The 23832-nt window shown below is 40.3% G+C and overlaps 1 protein-coding gene across 1 annotated transcript; it reads right to left on the reverse strand.

Annotated features, from left to right (window-relative positions):
* Positions 1–426: 426 nt before the first annotated feature.
* Positions 427–23487, reverse strand: OLFM4 (olfactomedin 4). Its single transcript, XM_023184192.1, has 5 exons — positions 23188–23487; positions 18035–18187; positions 10372–10584; positions 9250–9409; positions 427–2530 (listed from the first exon to the last, which is right to left on the reverse strand). Exons 1-5 carry the CDS (start codon positions 23389–23391, stop codon positions 1728–1730), a joined length of 1533 nt encoding a protein of 510 aa, XP_023039960.1. The 5' UTR covers positions 23392–23487; the 3' UTR covers positions 427–1727.
* Positions 23488–23832: the final 345 nt, after the last annotated feature.

Consider the following 23832-nt stretch of genomic DNA (forward strand, 5'->3'; position numbering starts at 1 on the left):
GTACAGCCAGTTAGTCCTTTTGCTTTCTGCCCAAGTCCTCCTGTCTAGGGAAGATCCAGAGGCTTCTGATCCATGTTAATAGCTCAATTGGAAAAGGAACATAAGCCACATAAATGTAGTCTAGCATTGGAAATAATCAGATCAGTCATGCAAATTAATAAGTACATAAGGTCATATCCCAAAAGATAATAGGGCAGTCTTGTACAATAAAAGCTGCCAGAAAGAGTGGATTTTAAAGGGAAAGAAAAACTAAAGAGCCAGGCTAACTTTGGACTCTTATAAAAGTTATTGATATGATCTGTTTTTAGGTGTGCAATCTCCTGGCACTAGTGTTTGGGAGCTAGCCATTCTCTGAACCTCATAGAAAGATATGGACTACTCCGTTAAGAGCATTAAAAAATATTAAATAGTAAATAAAACAAACAATGACTTTTTTCAAAGCACATTTTAATCATTTATTTAAAAAGGGGGAGTAAAGCATTTAAATAGCCAATCCTATAGACTGGGACTTGAACATCAAAGGAAAAACAAAGACCAGACGATAAAGTCATTCAAAAGCACAGAAGCACATCACATACACCAGCAAGGTTCCCAACTACTGCACTGATTAACTAGATACTCTCAATAGCTTTTCTATAGCTTGTCCTAGAAAAAAAAAATTAAATTTTCATTTTCTTACAAGTTCCAGGCTTAAACAAAGGCAAAAATGACATGCAACAATTGATATGCCCGTAAGTCGCACATATGCTCCAAGGTCTTCATTATATCACAATAAATGCTAGCACTTTATCGCTTACATCAGATTTTCTTATAGTCTTAGAGCCATGTAAATAAAAGTTCATGATGAAATCAAAGAAAATTAATTTTTCTAATCTTAGATCAGTCCCATAGAAAACTATTAATTTTTTTACTGCAGGCAGTAGAGAGGGGGTGGGGGGTGGGAATTGGTTAGTAAGTCTGGTTCTAATCTTCTGAGCTGCCTTTGGAAGGAAGTTATGAGGTAGAGGGTTCTACTGACTTTTAGTTAGGTGGACAATGAGAGAAAAGAAAAAGCAGGTGCCTCATCTGCAGATCCTTCTGGGATTTATTTCCCATGTACAATTTAACACATAAAAAGGCCTCTCTCCATAAAACTCAGCACTTTACAGATGTAGAATATATAAGCATACCAAATTTACTTATCTGCCACATATAAAGCATCATTCCAGGTGCTAGTGAGGAAAAAAAAAAAATAAAGTTTGGTGATTTGGTCCCTCAAGGAGCTCCAGATATTAACCTACCTAACTAAGCCCCCAGGTTCCTTCCAGGCATGAAATAATTATAGTGGGACTCATGGATGAGGACTGGTCACTGGGCAATCTTTCCTGTACAAAGGATCCCTAGAAGTCATACTGAGTTCTCTTTAAGTTTCTTAATTCCTAATTTAAGGCTTCTAGTGAAGACTCCTCATGGTAGTCTTCACTAGGCCCACAGTACCCCTAGAACTCTAACAATCCTACCCTAGACAGACTTTATTGGAAAATGCACCTGAAGAGGCAGATGGCTCCCAAGAGAACTCACCAAATCAAGACCAATGTCCTAGGTCTCTAGTGTGGTAGAACTATGCACCTAAATATTGCTGCAAAATGAACACACTTTTAGACATCCCTGCAGATATCTAAGTAAGCGGAGAAGACTATTTTTTCAACATACATTTTATTTCTCTTTCACCTTAACTCCTAAACAGCTTACTGGGGGTTCGGCAAGACAAAAAGATCATAATTCAGAAGGTAACCATCATTGTAGACATAAAGTTTCCGGTCAAAAGGGTTATAGTTAATGCTCTGCACATTTTCCTGCACCTTATGCACTACAATGTCTAGTTTGCCCTCTTTCCCTGTGTTTGTGTCATAATAGTAAAAAATCTCTTCTGTTCTGGTGTTCAGAGTACGAGTGGCATACAGAACCCCACATACCATGAAGGCATTGGAAGCAGATGGTTTATACTGCTTGGTATACCAAGTGTTTAGCACCTGAAGTGTGGTGTCATTGAGTTTACTAATCACCATGTTACCAGTGCTGGCTTCAGTTGAATAAATCACCCACAATCCATTCTCATCCACAGCAAAGTCAATATCTTGCCAAGCAACATTAGCATATGAAAAACGGTTATTATACGCAGCATTAGGGAGAGTTTGAGTCACAGCAATCGTGTTGGTGGTCAGGTTAACTCTGGCAATATTCCTGGTGTTGTACATGTTGACGTACATGTTGTTGTTGTAAACTGCTGTACCACTACCTTGGCCATAGGTGATCCGCAACTCGCGAGCATTTGCATACAATAGCAAATCATCCAGTGTGTTGTGCAGTCTGTAATACTCCAACCGTCTCCCATCTGTATTCAATGGCGCCACCCAATACAGTCCTTTGTTTGGATGCTGGGGAGAGTAATCCCTACCCCAAGCACCATACAGATAAGAAAACCCTCTCCAGTTGAGCTGAACCACAGACGGTTTGCTGATGTTCACCACACCACCATGACCACAGCTCCCTATACAAACAAGAAAATAAAAAGGCATTTTTAGAGAAAAGGAATGACAGGATACAAGTAGTTTAATATCCTAAGCACCAAAGGAATCTACAAATATTTTTCCTGTCAAGGTTCAATAACAACAGTGGTTCTGATGGAGAAGAGCCAAACCTCCTCTTAGTTCAGTGCATTCAGTCTCAATGCAAACTCGATGTCAGCTCTACAGAGAACTACCTGCTGTTTCCATGGGTGGGCTTTCAATCTGGAAAATAGGAATAATAAAACTGGCAAGAACTATATTTAAAAAGTTTGGAGGCCCAGAGAGAGGAAAAGGAGACTTGGTGAATTTAATATATTTCCTTCTATCAGAAAGCATTTTGCAAATATTATCTTATTTCATTTTTCTTACAGCAAAATCAAGAAAGCAAGATTATTCCACAATCCTACCCTATTTCTATAAATCCACAAGATGTTATTCACTAGGGTCAGCCCCAGAAAGAATTGTGATGAAGGAGAAGGTTTTCCCAGGCAAGGCTTCATGCCCTTCCTCGTTCTCCCCTTCCTTGGGACCCCAATTGCACATCCATGCCAGGTACCAATCCTGCTTTAAGCTATTCTCAGAAGAGAAGTTTTAAATATAGCATTTTATAGATCCAGAAAGACGGTCCTATAATGGTGGGATTTCACCCTTGAGAAGCCATAAAGTTATTTTGGGGCAACATTGCCTGCTCTGTACCCAATGCACAGCCCATCAATAAATCACTCGGTGACCGTCCTGCTGCAGAGTTACAAGGTGATCCTGCCGTTCATAACCCATATGCTATTGTGCCATAGAATGACATGCAAGTATTTCATCTTTCCATCCAGACACTGTCATTGTCACAATGTGTACAATCAAGTGGGACAAGATTCACTGGTCCACTGAATCTACATTCCCTGTAACACTTGGGTAAATGACTCGGTCTGGGCGATCAACCCTTCACATTGTACTCCCACTGAAATGCCTGCCATCCCAGGAGTTTATGGGCTACAAAAATAAAACAAAGTTCCTCTAGTATTTTTATAATAACTATCCAAAGAGTTGAACACACGTTTTCCGGGATCTTAACACTCAAAAAAAAAAAAAAAAAAAAAAAACTCATGAGATGTTTTATTGGAGAACAAAGAAAACCCAACTTCAAGTATATTGAGGTCATTTTCCCTCGTCCTGCTGCTCAGAGCAGAGCAGATGAGACAGGAAAGGAGCAGAACCTAAATTGTTGGATCTGGCTTGAAATGCTTGCAGGGACTCAGAGAGCCATTGAGGAACATGAGGTGAGCTGGAGTCAAAAGCAGAGCTCCAAAGAATTGCCTGAGATTAGCATGGAGCCTGGGAAGGGAGAGCAAAGCCTTTGTCTCTGGGTCTCTGCTGTGTCCAATATGCAAAGACCCATTCCTTTCCTTGCAAAATGCCTTCCCTCCCCATCCTCCTCACCCAAGGACTGCTCAAAGGTGAAACCATTACTAGAAAGTCTGTTTTTATTTTTCCAATCTGCTGGGGCTTTTTGGTCCCAGAATTAAATATGTGTTCCTTAAATGGTCTCATAAATCTGCAGTTGGTGAGAAAGCCAGCCAACCATACAACAGGTAGAGAAATGAAACCACTCTGTACCCAACCTCAAAATAATTTTGCATATCATTAAGCAGAACACAGTCACAGGTTTATTTTAATAATGCATGTGCCATTTCATAAATAAAAAAGCAACGTGTGTTCAGCCAAGAGACTATTCTCCACTGAAGAAATAATAAATAAAATTATAAATTATTATTTCTTCTACTAAAAGTGATCTCTCAGATGAATGCTTGTTTGCTTTTGTTTATGAAACAATGCATGAATTATTAAAATAAAGTTAGTGGTGTGTTCAGTTTAATGATAACAAAAACTATTCAAGTTTCCATATGCTACAAACTGGATTTTCTAGTTAAAGTATCTTCCTGAGAACTTATTTATTTAACTACATTTCACTCTGAGGAAAGTCACTTTTTTTCTTTCAGGTTGGAAGATAGAATTGTTTGCTTCATTGAATCTTGCCTTCCTGAAAAGAAAATATCCCAAACCGACAGCAACAAAGTATTTAAGGAAAATTTATGATGCATATCACTTATTCAAGCACTACCAAGAGGTTAAACTATTCTGTCCCCAGATGTGGAAATTTTTAGACGTGAAGGACCCAAAATAAACTTCTCAAAAAATTACTATTACTACTACTATTACCATTATACTAAATGCACTATTATTAGTATCATAGTATTAGTACTGTTACTATTGTTACTACTACTACTAATAATAGTGGCTCATCATTTCATAAGTTGACCAGAAAATTCAAATTGCCCAGTGTAAATATTAAGATGTATGAAACTTTCTTTTTCTCACCTCCCAAACATTCCTGAACACTTTCCTGTTCATTTATCCTTCTTTTATCCTCCATGGGTAAGGATAAAGGGCCATTTTTAGGGTCCTGGCTATGGTAGAAAGGAAGCAGAAATGGGGATGAGAACTCAACGTTGCTGCCAGTGCTACAAATGTGGCCACAACAATGTCAGACTAGGAAAAATGCTGTGGCAGGCTTCCTCGATTTCTGGCAGCAAACCATCTTGGACACGATACTGAAACTGACAGCCCAGTTCCCACTCTTCCTCAGAGTCCCCATCCACCCATCCCATCTTCACTGAGCTTCTTACTACCCTCCCTTATCTCATACTCCTTCCCAGCCTCTTCCTTCATGTCAAGGTCTTAGACATACTTCATTCCATACTTCATACCCAGTTTCTATCCCAACTTCACCCTGACACTTGGGCAGCAGCCCATTGCCCACTCATGATCCAAGAATTCTGAAAGACCATTGAATCATTTTGCATTTTCTGGTGGAAGAGAACACAGAGCACAAAACTGTCAGGAGCAAAAGTATCCTTTTACTTCCTCCGCAAGCAAGGAGGCAAAGATAATTTGGTGTTAAGCAGATAGGTGAGTTGCTGGAATTTTCTTTTCACTCTAGAAACCACAGGTGCACCTCTCTGTTAGAGCATCTATGAAAGGCAGCCTAGTATGAAAAATACTACTAGCCAGATTCTAATTCAAAGCCTGATTCCAATAGTAGTTGTGTATCCTTGAGCAAGTTACTTAACCTTCTAAGCCTCAGTTTTCTCATGTCAGAAGAAAAATAATACCAGCTCTGCAAAATAGTTATGAAAAATACAGAGAAGGCATGTAAATGTTACTTAGTAAATGGTAAATATCTCAATATAATCACATCATGTTACAACTGGAGGTTTACATGTCTCCTTTCCTAGATAGTGGCTTCTGGAGGCTTCTTTACTCATGCTGATAACCCCAGTACCCAGAACAGGGCCAGTCACACAGTGGCACCAAATTATGTTTGTGGAATAAAGGAAGGAAAGATTAATCAAATCACCTAAACTCCACTTACCCTTATTTATAAAACACTAGCCTTCCACCCTGCTACATATCTGGTTTTACAAAAAGCCTGGTATTTACTCCATGGAACATAATTTCAGGAACCCTCTATACAAGTTTAGCCTTGGTTGGCACTCTCTTCATCATGCAATTCATTAGATGGCACCATGGTTCTCTGAAAATATCTGAGGAAGCCATAATCATGAGACTTTAAAATATTCTGACTCGGCTTTTTTAAAGTATCATGGTTAGCAGCATTTTTAGAGCCAATAATTATATGCCTGCAGAGGAAAATTAATCTTGGATCTATTAATGCACTCTCTCAACTGGGCAACTGAACTTGGTTTGAGTCGGGAGGAGAATATGATTGACTTATAAGAATTAGGCAATTAAAACAATCAGTCACAAAATGATTAAGACTAAACTGACTCTGAAGTGTTGGATATATGCTGCTCAACACGTGGCTCTTCCCTAAGTTTGAGATTTTAGCAGATCACCCCATTTCTTTCAGACCCCATTTAATCATCAGCTACTTACTGAGCATCACTAGGGACCAGCATAGAACCTTGCATCCCCAAGCAAAATGGAGATCAATCTCTGAGCACTCCGATCACATTTGGCCTATATGCAGTCATTTAGATTCACAGGCAAAACAGAGACAGACTGAAGTTTGAAGGGAAAAAAACGTTAATGAGTAGAAGGCCAATTATTTTAGATTAGAAAGTTCTATGAAATGAGGCAGAAAAAGGATGGTGTTTGTAGCAAAAACCAAATAGGAAGCATATTTGATAGAACCTGGGATACATTCACTTGTTCTAAGTTCAAGCTGACCACTGGATTAGCAAACTGTAGCTATGAGGGAGGGGGCCCAGAGAGCACAGAGTTACTTTAGAGCCGAGACTTGCATATAGTCTTTTTTATTCTGTGCAACTCTGCAGTGAAAAAAGCAGACAGGCCAGATTTTAAAGTCCCATAATAGGGAGTAACTTTAATTAAAGTCTCCACAGGCTCACAAGTTTGTGGTGCCTGGGGATTTTCCAATTCTGCATTATCAACCAATCCAAACAGAAAGAGAGCAAGTGAAAGAAATTGATTTAAAAACATGACCAAAAGTCAGTTTAATATAAACATCATAAATATAATATGAACAAAGCCGGAAGAGAGCCAAGTGGCTTGGCAGGGATTCAGGTACGGTCAAGGTTGTGGGAAAGTGAGTGAAAATCTGGGTCCAATTTGCTTAAACAACACAGCTGGGTTAGGATGGATCACAGAAGTCTAAGTGTGAGGGCCTAGGGGAAAGTTCTGGGGGAAAAAAAATCCAACAAAAACAACCCAACAGGCTCACGTGTTTTCCTCCCTGGGTACTAAGCAATACATTTTCTCCCCACCATTGTCCTTGGATTACTGGTGCCTGACACTCTCAGTCCTGAGCTGACCAGGGAGCAAAGACCCTTGCCTTGCACCTTCTGCTCTGTCTTTAACTACTTGTGTGGCCTCAGGAAAAGCAGCATCCTTACTATCCAAGTCTTCTCCTCTGAGACAAGATGGGGCTAAGTTAGATGGCCCTGAATATTGCTTCATCTAAAATGTCCTCATTCTAAGGGATGCATAGAAAATTGTGCCAGAAAAATCCATTCCATGAGGAAGATTTGCAAGGGGTGTTGGGGAGCTAGTTCAGGTATTATCAGGAGTTGTCATTGCTTCAGCCTCTGCCTCAGTGAGCCCTCTGTGGTCCAGCAGAAACAGCTCTCATTTGCTACATTTTTGCACCACTAATCCCAGACTGAATTTAGCCTTAGTTTATTACAGAGGACAGACCATGCTGTCTGCCCTAAACCTCCTCTGCAGGTTGAGAAATCTGAACAGTTGTTCAAATTTATGTTACCTCCTTTCTGGAGAACTTGAAAGGCCATTTTGTTCTGGGACAGGATTCTGACCATTAGATGACACCTGTCATAGTAGGATAGACTCCTATTTGTAGAGGGAGGAAAAAGATCCGCCTGAACAAGACCAAGAGGCTTATATCCATGGCTATACCTATTTAATAATTGAAGCCTTAAAAAAATCAGTTACATTGACAAGAATTCAGAAACACAACCTAAAAGAAAGCAGGTGTGAAGACTGGAATTAATAAAAATAAAAGGGTTGCATGATTTGATGAAAAGATACAGTCCCCATTCAGGCTAAGATGCTCAGGACCTGCAGAGAGAAGGTCCCTGTGTCATCGATATCTCTAAAGGACGGGGCTGAACGCTGTGGCTGAGAGGCTTTAGTTTACCTGGAGGGATGCATTGCAGGGCACAGTGATCTGGCACTGCTTTTGTTTTGTTGCAAGGTTTTCGCTTCAATTATCAACATTACTAATCATATCCATTGCCAGCGTGTGAATACCGATCATAAGGCTCTGAGCTTCCCAAGCATTGACTCATTAATCCCCACAGCCACCCTGCAAGGCAGGCACTATTATTCTTCCATTTTACAAATGAAGATATTAAGGATCCTTTTTGCTGCAGCCACCTAGCTGAGAAGCTCAGGTCTTTGGGATTCTAAAGCTATGCTCTTGAACCCTACACTCCACTGCCTCCATTTATGAGCATGTTTGCAGAACACCCACCTCTGTGCTGTACTTAACCCCAGTGACAACTCATTAGAGACTAACATGCCACCCCTACCCTCCAAGCACTCACAATCCATGAGCAATGGCAAGACACACCCACAAGCACGTGATATGTGGGGTCATTCCTTTAATCCTCACTGAATCTCAAGACACATAATACAACAGGTATTCAGCATGCATTTATAGAAGTAAAAAGGAAAAATTGAAGAGGAGAAAGGGAAGGAGAGAGAGAAGATGGGAGCATTGAAGGCATAAACCCAGCTCATCAGATAAGTGAGCCAATCAGCCCTTAAATACACAGGAACGTGGATGCCACACACAAATTCCAGAGGCTTTCCCCTGAGGCTCCTGACAGTGCCTCCATCACCATAGAGATTTCTGTTCCCTGTTAGAAAACGCAAAGAGAATACGTGTAACTTGTGGATTTTGTTTAAATCACTCATTGTTTGTGCTCTTTCTCTGTAAAACCCAGAATATGATAGCATGTAGAATACTCGGGAGAAAGGGACTTTTAAAACATGGAAGAGAAAACTGAGAACTGCAAAAAACAAAACAAAACACAGAAAACCACCTTCTTCTTTCACCATTGTGATCCCCAATCCCTTCCCCACCCCACTCACAGGTCCTTATGGGGTCTGGCACAAGTGGTTAAAAAAGTAACACCCTTACCTGGAGTGGGAGAAGGGTGGACGACAGGTGTGTTTTGAGCTTTAGAGGCCTCACACTCTTTCAGCTTGGTCTTCAGAGCCACGATTTCTCGGCGAATGGCAAGGACATTGTTTTTGTCTAGCGTCTCAAGCTTCTCTACCAGGAGAGTAATATTCCTTATCTAAGGAAATAAAAATTCAGAGTGACTTTACATTATGGTGCAATTTCTTTCATACCATTCCAGGGCTGAATTTGTCATTTAGTGAAACATTGCCAGAGAATACACCAGAGATTCTTCTGAATGGTTTCATTTGGAAGAATACATTTTATGGTTTAGTGTGAACGCCTGTCAGATCTCAGGCAGATGTGTGTGACAAGAAGAAAATGGCAAAGATTTTAACGGCTTTAATAATAGAGCCCAAGCTCATTCTCAGCATCCACAAATGTCCATTAAAGTTCATTTCTAATAACATTCCCCTATAAACTTGTGTTTACTCATGTTGTATTATAATTAAGATTCTAATGAATGGTGAGGGCCAGAGAAAGCTTAAATTCTAAAATATGTAACTAGAATTCTCAATTATAGCCCATGTCATGACTGTGCTAGTAAATTCTCGTTGATATAAATTACCCAACCATAAATGTGATGGTCTTTATCCACAGATCTTAAAAGCCTTTACAGAAATATACAAGAAATTTATTAAAGGAGGTTTCCAGTTTGTGGAGAAGGATTCCAGGTTATTCAAAAGGAGAAACAAACCTAACAAGTTTACCACAATCAGGTATATTGTGGATTTCCAGTTCCAATCGAGAGCAGAGAAGACACCTCATATAGCTTGGCCATGAACAGTTGTTTGAATTTATGTCACCTCCTTTTCAGAGAAGTTGAAAGGGCATTTTGGGGCAGGATTCTGACCATTAGACGATACCTGCTCCTAAGTCAGCACGTTCCCAATGTGCTTAACTTACTATTCAAACGCAGGCCCTTATCCAAAATAGAACATAGTGATATGCCATGTGGCCATGAGAAAGTAGAGAATTAGAAGTTGGAAGAGAGAGTTTTATTTCCTGGCCCTAGTACTTGCTTATAGTCACTGAAGGGAGTTTATTATTAATTTGCCAAGAAGTGAGTTCACTCCTTACCTCCACCTCCAGCTGGTCAACAATTTCTGAGCTTCCACCAAAACTCTCCTTCAGCTGTACGACCAGTTTCGCCATCTCCTTCACTTCTACCTTGATCAGCTCAAAGTCCAGTTCAGTGTAAGAAATGGTATCCTTCTCCATGATCTCAATTCGGACAGTTAGGTTTAACAGTTTCTTTTCATACACACTGATTAATTTGACATATTCCTTTACCTGAAAGAAAATCAAAAGGTTCAAGCCAATTCCCTGAATAGTATCACACCATCTTCTTCCACTACCAAGCCCTTGAGCTGAGAACTATTTGATTCTTGCCAATCATTGTTTTTTGTAAAGAAATAGATCAAAAATATATTTAGCTAGATTTTTAAAATCTATCCATATACAAAGAAATTATTACTCCAATTGAAGGGAGGTAGATTTTATATTTTGCTAGACTAAAAATAATTTTGCGTCAGCATCATCATTTTAAAATCTATCCATATACAAAGAAATTATTACTCCAATTGAAGGGAGGTAGATTTTATATTTTGCTAGACTAAAAATAATTTTGCGTCAGCATCATCATTTGCAGGTATACGCTAATCTTCATTTTTTAAAAAGCTTTTAGGTTCGGGGTACATATGCAGGTTTGTTAGGTAAGTAAACTCATGTCATAGGGGTTTGTTGTATAGATTATTTTGTCTCCCAGGTACTAAGCCTAGCACCCAAGAGATTTTTTGTTGTTATTCCTCTCCCTCCTTTCACCCTCCACCTTCAAGTAGGCCTCTGTTTTTCTCCTCTTGGTGTCCATGTGTTCTCATCATTTAGCTCTCACTTATATGTGACAACATGTGGCATTTGGTTTTCTGTTCCTGTGTTAATTTGCTTAGGATAATGGCTTCCAGCTCCATGCATGTTCCTACGAAGAACATGATCTCATCCTTTCTTATGGCTGCAAAGTATTCCATGGTGTATATGGCCCACATTTTCTTTATCCAGTGTACCACTGATGAGCATTTAGGTTGATTTCATGTCTTTGCTCTTGTGAATAGTACTGCAATGAACATACACACCCATGTATCTTTATGGGAGAACAATTTATATTCCTTTGGGTATATACCCAGTAAGGGGATTGCTAGGTTGAATAATAGTTCTTTTCAGTTCTTCGAGTCACCACACTGCTTTCCACAATGGCTGAACTAATTTACGCTCCCACCAACAGTGTATAAGTGTTCCCTTTTCTCTGCCACCTCACCAGCATCTGTTATTTTTTGACTTTTTAATGATAGCCATTCTGGACTGTGTGAGATGGTATCTTACTGTGGCTTCGATTTGCATTTCTCTAATGATCAGGTGATATTGAGCTCTTTTTTCTTAATCTCCATTTTAATGTTTGAAGACATTAGCTCCCCAAACTAAACTGGTTTGTATCATATTCTCTTGCCATCTCTCCTCCTTTCAACACACTTACTCTAATTGTTGGCATTTGGGACTGGATTGCCATTTCTTGTGGGGGTTGTGCTGTGAATTATACAATATTAAGCAGCATCCCTGGCCTCTTGATGCCAGTTGCATCCACCTACTCCCCAGTTATGATAACCAAAAACATCTCTGGACATTGCTAAATGTTCCCTGGGGACAAAATCATTGCCGCTGTCACCACCACCTCCTTCCATTTAGAACCACGGCTCTAAATCTAAGTATTTTCTGGAAGAGGGAGAAATGCGCTATGCCGAATTCCTTCTTTGATCACCATATGCAAATAGTTTTGATCCCCTCTGCCTTTTACAAAGTGGCATAAAGATCCAAACTACTACACAATATGTGAGTGTGTGTGCCCTGTAGAGTACACATTTCATTAAGTGCACCTACATTTATTCCAAGAACTGATTATTGCAATCAGACCTTTAAATTACACATTTGTTGCATATATTTGAATGTCTGATCATTAAGTTAAAATACTTCCAAAAATTCCCTTGGCGGTTTAGTGTATAATTGGAATCTCCAAATGGATATTTTAATAAACACAGTTGGTGGTTCTTTCTGTGTCTGATCTCTAAAGAAAATGCCATGGCTTTTTTAAGGACCTGCTCATTAAAAGTTGCTGGCTTTATATGCTTTTTAAAAATTTGAACAGAAGTGATACTTTTCCCAAAACTACACTAATATCAAGTAGCTGATCCACAGTGCCTGGATGAATTTAGAGCCAGATGTTGGCCTCTAATCCTTCTAATACCAAAAGCAATCCTAACTTCTGTCATTTCAGCCCTTCCACTTAACCCCATTGTGCAAATTAAAGTAGACTCATAGACCACAGACCTAAAGAGCTAGGGCTTCAGGCAAAAAGGATTTTAATGAAAGTTGAAAAAACAGCCCTTGGCACTGCTAGTATATCTCCTCAGGCAACTGATGCTCACTGCCATCGGATGTACCATAACTCGGAGGATGACAAGGCTGGTGATATTTTGGTGGATAGGGAGGTTTAAACATATATGCTGCCACCCCTCTGTATCCATGGGGGACTGGTTTCAGAACCTCCCAAAAATAACAAAATTCAAGGATGCTCAAGACTCTGATAGAAAATGGTACAGTATTTGCCTACAATCTACACACATCCTCCCAAATACTTTAAATCATCTCTAGATTACTTATAATACCTAAAACAATGTAAATGCTATATAAACAGTTGTTGTATTGCTTTTATTTGTATAATCTCTCTTGTTACATGGTGATTTTTGTTAGTTTTTTCCTGTGAAATTTATCAGTCTGAGGTTGGTTGTATCTGCAGACGAAGAACCAAGGCCATGGAGGGCTGACTATATATAAAACCTAACAAGTGCCCCTCAAAAGTACACTGCAGATATAGGACTGCAAGGTTTCAGTGTCTACAAAAATCAGGCATAAAACCGTGACTATGATAAAAATAAATAAATAAAGTGCCAATCCATTACAGAAATGGAAGTTTGAGAAATAAATATGCTTGTTGGCATTTGGCCTTGCCAGCTCTTGGAACAAATGAAACACCCTCAGCTTCTCTGGAACATTTTGGTGGCACATCGCAGCTGTTGTTCTACAGAAATGAGTGATTCAACTGTCATCTCTGCTAAATAAAATGTGGTTCTCCCAGATTTTCACAAAAAAAAAGCAAGGCATATTCTGGAGTTTGTTACCTATAAAAATGTGTGGTGTGCCTATCCTGGTGCAGACAAAATGAAGGGTCTGTAAAGATCCATTTGAGGAAAAAAACTCAAGGTTCTTCAGCAGACACTTAAAAGACGCTCAGTGGTGTTCAGGAAAACAGCAATAATCCATGGAGTTACAGAAGACACAAAAGAGCTTGGGGGTGGGCCAGAAAGACTTCAGAGTGTGAACTTTACTAATTTAAGTAAATCATTCACATGAACCTTTCCCATATATGAAGCTGTAGCTTTGGGAATGCGTGGACAATGCTGAGCACAAGCCATCTCCTCCTGGGAGGTGCAGTCTTGGGAGAGGCAGCCCAGCCTGCCTGGGAGCCTCCAGTCCCACATCCCTGGCACTTGGGGCACTTCCTGCATTTTTTTCTTCTTCTAGAAAATACAGTCGTTCGTTTGTTGCATAACAACATTTTTGTCAATGACAGACCACATATATGACAGTGGTACCATGAGATTATAAATATCATATTTTTACTGTACCTTTTCTATGTTTAGAAATACATGCATACACAAAAACTTACCACTGTATTATAGTTGCCTACAGTATTCAGTACAGTCACAGGCTGTACAGGTTTGTAGCCTGGCAATAGGCTATATCATATAGCCTGAGTGAGTGTGTAGTTGGCTACACCCTCTAGGTTTGTGTAAGCACGCAGTGATGTTCACCAATGTTAAAAATCACCTAACGATGCATTTCTCAGAATATATCCCTGTCTTTAGAAGACCTATGGCTGTATTTTGATCTAGAACAGTTGTTCTAAATGGAGGGAGGGTGGTAGTGGTGATGATTGTGTCTTGGTTCTCATAACTGGGGGGTGGGCGGGTGCTATCGGCATCTAAAGGCCAGGGACGCTGCTAAACATTCTATCAAGAATATGGGTCTAGCTTTGAGAGGACACATCCTGTATCAACATCTTTACCTCGAAGCTCCTCATCACGACAAGTCTGAGCACTAGACGGCTTATCTATGTTTTAGTTGAGTCTTTAAGCCACCAGCCTAACATTCACAGCTTCCATTTTATTTTGCTTGTTATGCACATACTATGTCATTGATGAGGAATAAAATTTGTGTGAGGGTTGGTTTTGGGGTGCTTGTTATTGTTCCTGTAATTAATGTGGTCTTGTAATAAATAAGGATGTAGTGCTAGTAATCTTGTTCTTGTTTCTGCCAGTCTCTCAAAACCTGTGATTATAACTATGGCCGGACTATTTGAAATAAGTAAGTTTACTTTGCAACCTACTACTGTTTTCAATACATGTTTCAAAGTAAATGTAACAGGGTTCATTGAGCCTGAAGTGATTGTAAACACATACAAAGTACTTTGTAGCTAGACCCAACTAGACTCAACTCTAAATTCAGTACTTAATTTCAGTGGGCAAATCACTTAATTTCTCTAACCCTTAGTTTCCTGTAAACTGGGGGTAATGATATTGAGTTTACAAGATTATCATAAAGACTAGAGATAATGTACATTAAGTGCCTAGCTAATGGAGGCCCTATGAATTATAGAAATTAGTAGAGAAACAGTAATTTCAGCATTTTTCAATCTAACCTTTTAATTTATTTTATTTCACTACACAAAATATGGCTCAATCAATGTTGTTTCTTTATGGGTTGCTTTAATGTGTCCTCAACCTTCCCATGCATGAGGATCTACTAGCAAATGTATCATATTAAACAACTTACCCCAAAGACCATAAGCCTCCAGAGAAAGAGAAAATCTTGAGCTGCCTTTTGTGCCATCCCTTTCCTAAGTATAGTCACAAAAGGACATATTGTAAACAACAGAAAAGTATAAAATGCTTTCAGCATCTTATGCAGAGGCAGCTCCCTGTCTTCTCTGTGTACTGACAGATAATGAATCAATGTAAGGCAGTCAAAAACCTTTTCTACTGGCCTGTCCTAAACGGGCATTCTCCCAGGCCCCCAGAGAAATGATGATTTTCAAGGCAACCTAGGGACAGCTGTAATAATTCACTTGGAAATTCGAAAGCCCTCAGCTAAAGAGATAACTTTGGATTTGAAGGCATTACTGACCTACTGCATCTCTTCCTGGGCCTGCCCTGGAGGATGCTGACAGCATGGCCAAGAGGAAAGAGAGTTGGGATGATTTTGAAGACTCGAATTCTGACCTGGCTTAACCAGCCAAGAGAGGAATGACCTTGGGCAAGTCTCCTTACCTTTATGAACTGCAGTTTTTCCTTCTCTAAAATGGGAGAGACAACACCTGGCCTATCTGCCTTAAAGGGTTACTTGAGAGGAGAATAGAACTGGAAGTATTTGAAAAAGCACAAACAAACTGCTACTATTATTGTTGTTATTATCACCTGCCACACTAAATAGATTATATAAATCCTAGCTAGCAGATACACTTTTTCCTTAGGCCACAATCACAGATTGTTTTAGGATCAGAGCGGCCACTGACACATTCAGAACTAAAACTTTCCACCTATTCTGCATTTCGTCCTTACCTGTTACAAGCAAAGCAGATGCTACCAGACCCCCGTACAGTATTGGAATTGATGTCCCGTATTCACAAACCTGGCAAGCCACATACTCTCCCTGGAGCACATAAGGTTTCAAACTGCCCTTCACACTGCTGCCAGCAAAGATGACATGTAAATCAGTCGTTTCCACTATTTCAAAGCAAATGACTCTAACTGAAAAAATCTCTACCTAGGACTTTCCTCTACTTGTTATGTTTTTATGCATAACTTCTTATCTGTACTTGATTATGCTGGAATAAGGCTATGAATATTAATGGTTAGAATTTATAATTTAGTGCTGTGCCTTTTCTGCTGATTAATTCAAGGACATTTTATTTCTTAAGCAGCTAGATTTCTAGAGTAGTCAAACACATTTTCCTGGACACTCATTTAAACTTAGAATATTTATCTACCAATTCAGGCTAAAAGTAGGGTCTCAGCCTCATCATAATTTTTGTTTTAAAGGATAACTGTGTTGGATGTTGAGGTGGAAAAGCTTAAATTTCTTAGGAAAACTTATTCTGAATCTTGCAGTAAAGCCAGAGCTCCTTGTAAATTAATGGAGTTGTATTAAATAATGCATAATGTGATTATAGCCTAGCTTGAACTTCACCTGTGCAGAAAATAGGAACTTTTCTAATTGATTTTTAACTTGGGCTGAAAAGGTGGAAGGGGTCAAAACTAGAACGCCAAGTCACATTGTGCCAGCCAGTCCAGAGAAAGGCAAACCCTTTAAGATAACTTCCTCTGGCTAAAGAAAAAAACAGTAATCAGAGTTCAAGACGGTGTTTTCACCAAGGCTGAGAAACCTACTAGTCTTGATTCAAATTCCCAGGGAAGCCTTCAATTTTTGTCTGACGTTGGACACATCAAATGTAATGTTCCTGCTGAGACAATAGAAGACAACCATCAAGAAAGAGAGATGGAGGGTGAGGATGGAAGTGGGGATGGTTAAAGAGTAAAAAATAAAAGTAGTTAGAAAGAATAAATAAGACCTAGTATTCAACAGCACAACAGGGTGACTATAGTCAATAACAATTTCATTGTACATTTTAAAATAAGTAAGAGAGTCTAATTGGATGGTTTGTAACACAAAGGATAAATGCTTGAGGGGATGGACACTCCATTTTCCATGATGTGATATGACGCATTGCATGCCTGTCTCAGGGTATCTCATGTACCCCATTATTATATACACGTACTATATACCAAGAAAAAATTAAAATTAAAAATAAAAGAGACTACAACTTATTGTCACAAAAAAAGAAAGAGAGTGAAGGAGAGAGAGAAGGAAGTGAGCAATTTGTAAAAGGGTTAAAGAAAAGAGAGAGGGAGGGGAGGAGGATGAGAGGGAGAGGATTTGAAGGAGTGGAAGTGGAGGAAGAGGAAAAGAAGGAGGGAAAAAAAGACCATCTAAAAGTAAGAAAATACCCAAAAATGTCCCCCCCCTCCAAAAAAAGAGAATTAACCAGGAAAGGAAAAGATAGATTAGAAGGGATGAATAAGGGCAAGGATTGAGGCAAGAGAAATAAGAAACTAAATGATGCAGGAATGGAATCGAAATAGAAGAAAAGGAAAAAGAGAAGGGAGATAGAATAGAACTAAAGGGGATAGAGGAGAAGAAAAAAAAGAAATGAAAGCTTGAGGAAAGATCTAGAAGACCAAAAGGAATAAGCAGCATCAAAACAAAATAAAAATTGCAGGTTGGGGTTTGCAGGGAGAGCTCAAGGCTTCTTTCCAACTGCGTAAATACCACAATACTATAGTGAGTTTATCCACAGCGTGAACAATCTGAACCCCACTTTCTTCCTGTGTTCTCATTTCTCCTGCCTTAATAAGAACTCCATTGGTGTCCTCTAAAATAAATACTAAAATCACCATAGAATAAAAATGTGATGTCTTTGATACAGTGAAGAATGGTTGCTTATAAAATCCTAAATTAAAACACGTTTTGTTTTGTTTCTTTTTATCAAGATATTGTTTGAAAAGAAAATGCTTACTTTAGAAAGCTCTTTCTCGAACTTCTGAGAAAGAACGTGAGCTGTGAATTCCAAGCGTTCCACTCTGTCCACGGGAAAGGTGGTGTCTGGCAGGAAAACAGAGCACTGGCAGGTCCCACGGTCATCCACGGAGCCGGTGACATTGGAAAACAACTGTAAATAATAACAAGTTGAACATCAGTAACAAGCTGGAATCTGAGCTTTTTGGCAACTGGAGTGACAGAAATTGGCTTGTCAAGAGGACAGGCAAGCAAGTGGAGTCCAATACATAAATGAATAGAATCATAGAAACAAGCTAAAACAGCTTTGTTTTCACAGGTGGGGGTCACACAGCGTTCAGCCACATCGCCACTGGTTGTACGAAAACCACTATGTCAGCGGACTTTCCCGAAAGGAAGATTCTCCATTCTGGAGTCTTAAAGGAAATTATTCCTATCTCTATGCAAAGAAAGGGAAATAAAGAAGCTATGAAAGTGCTAAGTTCGAATTTCAATTCTAGCACTTGCTAGATGTGAAACCTCCTTAATTCTTAGTTCCTTCATCTGTAGAATAGAGATAACCTACTTCACAGGGTTGTCCTCGGTGTTAACGGAGTAATGTGAGCCAAGTCTCTGGCACAGGGTAAGTGATCAGAAAATGTCACATTCTCTTTCCTTCTACTGCTCATTTTCTCTTCCTCACCTTCACCCCAACCCCAATCCAATTCCTTTTCATCAGAATGAGGGAATCACCAAGGATGCAGGCTACAATGAAAATATATGATGCAAATTCGTATCCTCTCATCGCCTGGGAAATTGTAAATTAACATCCTTCAAAATGAGAGCCAGCCATTTGTGAGAAACTGAAGAGCATATGAGCTTGAAGGTTTTGTGCAATTTTTTTAGTAAAAGTTTTTTTCCAGATTACCATTTGCAGAAAAAGTCATTTTAAAATATTTGATGTTTCTTTAAGATATTCAGACTCACACTTCAGTGCCACTGCATATTTTTAAATGATATATTTGAAAGATCCTGTTTTTCTTTTGTCCCCTTTCAACTTCCCCAAGAGGATCCCAGCACAATTAACATTTTTTCATTATTACTGTTGCCTTACAGAGTAACCCTTGGCAGCCAATTTGCTGTGCCTTTTAATGATCTCATCTGAAGGCCAACACAAAGCTCACCTGTGGAACATCAGCCTGAAGGGACTTTTTATGAAACCACTAAGGAGACAGCAATGGTCTTCAGAGCTAGAAGACACTCTGGCCATGTCTCTCAAAGTTCAGGTCAGCCAGCTGCTGGTGGTGTCATGTGTCCTGTGCATTTAATGGCCACCAACCTCCATGATGCCTGAACAAGCTGGGTCTAGATGCTTCTATAATGAAGACTTATTTTATCACTGGCCTCGGGGCCAATCAAGGCTTTTGCACCTAAGTTGTTTTTAATTTAATTTAAGTTTCAAGATGAGCAAAAAAAATATATATGTGTGTGTGTATCCAAAAGTCTCTATGTGTGTTTAGTCAAAATTTATGACCTTGGCCTCAATTTTCTTTTCCAATCACATCCCCACACAGGAAAGAGTTCAGGAGTAGGGAGGAGAAACAAGCAGATTTATGTTGAACATAGGGGTGGACAGCAGGATTTGAATAGGGCAAAGGTCTTTGCTAGAGATGAATAAAGATTGGACAAGATACACCAGGAACCTATCAGAGAGGCCAGCGTCCCTTGAAACCAGCTTTACTCATTTCTCCAAAGACAGAAAGACTCCAATTCAAGCATGCCAAGGCTTTTACAGAAAAGATCGACATATTACGGACTTTTGAAGAAATAGCTTATTATAATAACTGTCTAGCAAAAAAAACAAAAATTCTTGCATTGCATTTTAACAAGGGGAGTTTAATTAGCTGCACAAAACAGGGTTGGGCCATTCTCAGAGTTCTCTGAAAAAATCTGCCAACTGAGGAAACAGTGGATATCATCAAGCAATCTCTAGACAGTCAACCAGGAACCACTAGCTAACAACTTTTAGTCCTGAAGTTCACTTGAAAGACAGGCAAATACTTATGAGCCCTGCTGACAGCCATTCCATCGGTTTCTATTGAACATCTCTGTCCCAGTGCTGTGGACTCCCCCAGCTTCCATCCTGCTTATCATCAGCCCAGTATGCTCAGCTGACATCAAAATGGTCCATAAGTTTGATCAGTGTCTCCCATTAGAGATATTTCTGCTCCTCGCATTCAAAGACAATGAAGCTAATGGTGATGAGTCTCTCTCTGCGGTGAATGCTCAAACTCTACGTGAATGAAGCCTGGGGGACGGGAGACAAAGACAAGTGCTTGTCCCCTTGGCCTTTGGAAGAATATGCGATTCCTCTTGTGTAGGGCAAATAGGACCCCGAGTTCCCCACAAGACACCTTATACTGGTAGGTTTTCACTAAGCATGTGTTCAATTAACATTTACTGATGTCTACACTATGCCAGGCTCTGGCTTTAGGGAGATGATTAAGACTCAATTTCTGCCCAGGAATCAGGCCCACTGTCACTATGAAAGCGCTACTTGTTTTTTCAAACCAGCCTTGTAGCCTGATGAGAACAAAACATGTGACTCGCTGCAGTTCCTACTATACCAGTTACTGTGTGGAGCGGAGCATTGAGCCTTTTCCTAGTCTTGCGAATTGAGGACCCTGCAGAGGCCCCTCCTCAGGAGGCAGACGTCTGAGGCAGGGAGTACACCGAGTGCTTACAACAGAAGGTGCAACTCACATTTAAGGTGATTTAAGGTTGCAATTGGCCCTAATTAGTAGCCAAGGCTAGGCATCAGCAAAGATTCAAGGTATAAAATAATGGTACTCAACATTTTCAAAGTACAGAAAATGATATGTTTGGAACTTACTCAGTGACAGCTATAAAAGAGTTTTCCACCACCTTCCAAAGAGCTCATCAAGCTGACAGCCAGCCCCAGAAAATTAGGTTGATAGTGACATTGACTCCCAGTCCACTATAAAAAAAAGTTGGAGTTGTGATACTGACTCACCAGGGAGAGATAAGTAAAAAGGAAAATTAAAACCTCTAAGTACAATTTAACTACCATGTCTCATCTACTTTTAAATATTTGTCTTTTTACCAGACAATAGGCATTTTGGATTTCTCTGTTTCTTGATCTATATTTTCTATTATTATAGCTGATAATCTTACCCAAATGCTGGTTTCTGATGGAGAAATATTGACAGAGCTTCATAATAAATGATTATTGTTAACCTCAGTTCAAACAAGAGTGCTAGCCAATTCTGATCATCCCCAGAAATCACTGAGTATCACGGAATAAAATTATGTATCTGATTTCTGACTGCAAAGAATCCTTGTGCCTACTTATGATTCCCGAGACTCCCTCCTCTAAAAAACAAGCAATTTTCATCTATACTCCTTGGAAATATAGAAACCTGCATGTGCAGACATGGTGAAGAGAATGGACAGACTAATTTCGAGCTATATGACTTGCTAGCTTAATGACTTAAAGCCAATGACTTCACCTTGCTAAGCCTCAGTTTTCACATCTCTAAAATGGGACTATTAATTTTACCTACCTCTTAGGCTTAAATAAGATAATATAGGCCAGGCACGGTGGCTCATGCCTGTAATCCCAGCACTTTGGGTGGCTGAGGCGGGCAGATCACAAGGTCAGGAGTTCAAGACCAGCCTGACCACATGGTGAAACCCCGTCTCTACTAAAAATACAAAAATTAGCCAGGCATGGTGGCACACACCTGTAATCTCAGCTACTCAGGAGGCTGAGGCAGGACAATCACTTGAACCTGGTAGGCAGAGGTTGCAGTGAGCCCACATCGTGCCACTGCACTCCAGCCTGGGCGACAGAGTGAGACTCTGTCTCAAAAAACAAAAAAACAACAACAAACAAACAAACAAAAAAGATATATATTATGTACTTAACCTAGTCCTGGCATGATATTAGACACACAGTAAATGTTATTGCTGCTGTTTCTATCTAGGCCCTATCCAAACCATTTGTTAATTATCAAATTTTTAATATATGCATATTTCTGATGGTCAAAATGAAAACAAATAAAAGCCTTTTCCTCCCCTTTCTCCCATTTGCCCTTCCATTCAGACATGATCATGTAAGCAGCCACCTGACCTGTGAGTAAAGATCCTAGAGGTTTAGAGAGAGGAGCTTTGGCCCAGATAAGACTCCCCCACCCCAAGTTATACCTTAGTGAGAATAGCGTGGGAGGTTTGCAGAGTGGGGCTCCCACAGAAAGGCCCAGAGTGAAATGAATAACTGCTTCTTACCTCCTAACCCCTCATGCCCTGCAGCCTATTCTCCTTTCTTTAAAGGAGATCCAAAGAGGATCCATCCCCCAAGGAACTGGGCTCACTATGCCTTCTGCACTTAGCCTAGCTGTACCAGTCTCCTTGTAATGCATGACTTTGGTTTTGTTTGTTGCTGCTGTTGTTTGGAGCTGGAAATGGCTCTGAAGATTCCCTATAAAGAAGACTGCAAAGAGTGAACACTCCCCTAGGGAAATGTCCCCTTGTAGTAACACTTTGCTAAAGACCAGTAACTCCCCTGCTTATTTCTGACACCCATCTACTTTACAAACCAGGCCAAGAGAAATGGTCAGGGCTTCAACTAGAGCACTGTGGCTCTCACTCCCTCAAGGGCTACTATTCACCATCCCAGAACCCTGCCAGGCAGCAAATCAACTGGACAAACTTTCCTGGAGCTGCAACCCACAGAGTCTTTTCCTAACAGTTCCCATCCTGGCCTGTATATTAGAATCACCTGGGCAGAGGTTTTTTAAGCTATCTGATTTCTATACATCTATGGATGATTTTTTTAAGTACAGAACCCAGGCATCTGTACTTTTAGAGTCCCCCTGGCCACCCATCCTAATGTGCAGCCAGATTTGAGAATTCCTCTAAAGCATAGATTTTCTCAAAAGTCCCAGCTGGAGAACGGAGATGTCGTCTCTCTTGCTAACAATTTAATTATTTTACTGAGGCTTTAATTCATTTCCAGGGCACCTATAGTTAACACAAGGAGTCGTAAATCTTTTAGAGTTCCCAGGTCTAGCCATCCATGAAATTGTATTCAGGTCCCCAAAAGCAAGAGGAAGGGAATGAAGGCAGCTCATTCAGATTCTGGGGCCTCCTCACCTGGGACACAGAACCTCCACTGCCTGAGCTGCCGTTGTAGCTGGAGCCCGACATGGAGCTGGCGCTGAAGCCGGAGCCGGAGTCAACGCCTGGGAAGGTGCTGAAGCTGGGGCTAGGAATTGGGGGTCCCTCATCCCCCAAATCCCCTGCAGCCTGGCCGAGGAAGAACAGAAGGGCTAGGAGAAATGAGAGGCCAGGCTTCATCTTGTCCTCTTAGCTGGAGCCACCGGCTCTGCACAGAGCCCAGGGGCTTCTTATAGGGCCTGGTGGGGATTTCCCCACGGCCAGCATGTAGGAAAAGAGGAAGTGGCCAGGGAACATGTGACCTGCCCCAGGAGGGTCAGGACACCCAGGAATCTGAGTCACGGCCCACACCTTGTCAGTGAGGCCCACTCTGTGAGCTGCCCTTGGATCCAGATATCCCCTGCCAAACATTAACTCCAATGTGCTTTGTAAAGCCCAGTATTTGGTTTCCCACTTGGTACTTCCTTGAAAGAGATGGGTTCGAAGTAGTCTTTGTGGATGAGACAGAGTTTGGAGGCTCCAGGGAGGAAAAGCAACCCTCAGTCCTTTGCCTCGCAGCACTTCTAGTATGGAAAGCACAGTGCTTTCCACAGACAGGGAACTCTCCTTAGGGACTGTGGC

Source organism: Piliocolobus tephrosceles, chromosome X (genome assembly GCF_002776525.5).
Source record: "Piliocolobus tephrosceles isolate RC106 chromosome X, ASM277652v3, whole genome shotgun sequence".
Classification (NCBI taxonomy): domain Eukaryota; kingdom Metazoa; phylum Chordata; class Mammalia; order Primates; family Cercopithecidae; genus Piliocolobus; species Piliocolobus tephrosceles.

Excerpts from the sequence above, each read along its gene's own strand:
- OLFM4 (XM_023184192.1), bottom strand. The coding sequence starts at position 23,391 with ATGAAGCCTGGCCTCTCATTTCTCCTAGCCCTTCTGTTCTTCCTCGGC. Across the intron at positions 18,188-23,187 it reads GTGGAGGTTCTGTGTCCCAG|TTGTTTTCCAATGTCACCGG; the intron begins GTGAGGAGGCCC and ends TATTATTTACAG. Across the intron at positions 2,531-9,249 it reads CCACCCTTCTCCCACTCCAG|GGAGCTGTGGTCATGGTGGT; the intron begins GTAAGGGTGTTA and ends TTGTTTGTATAG.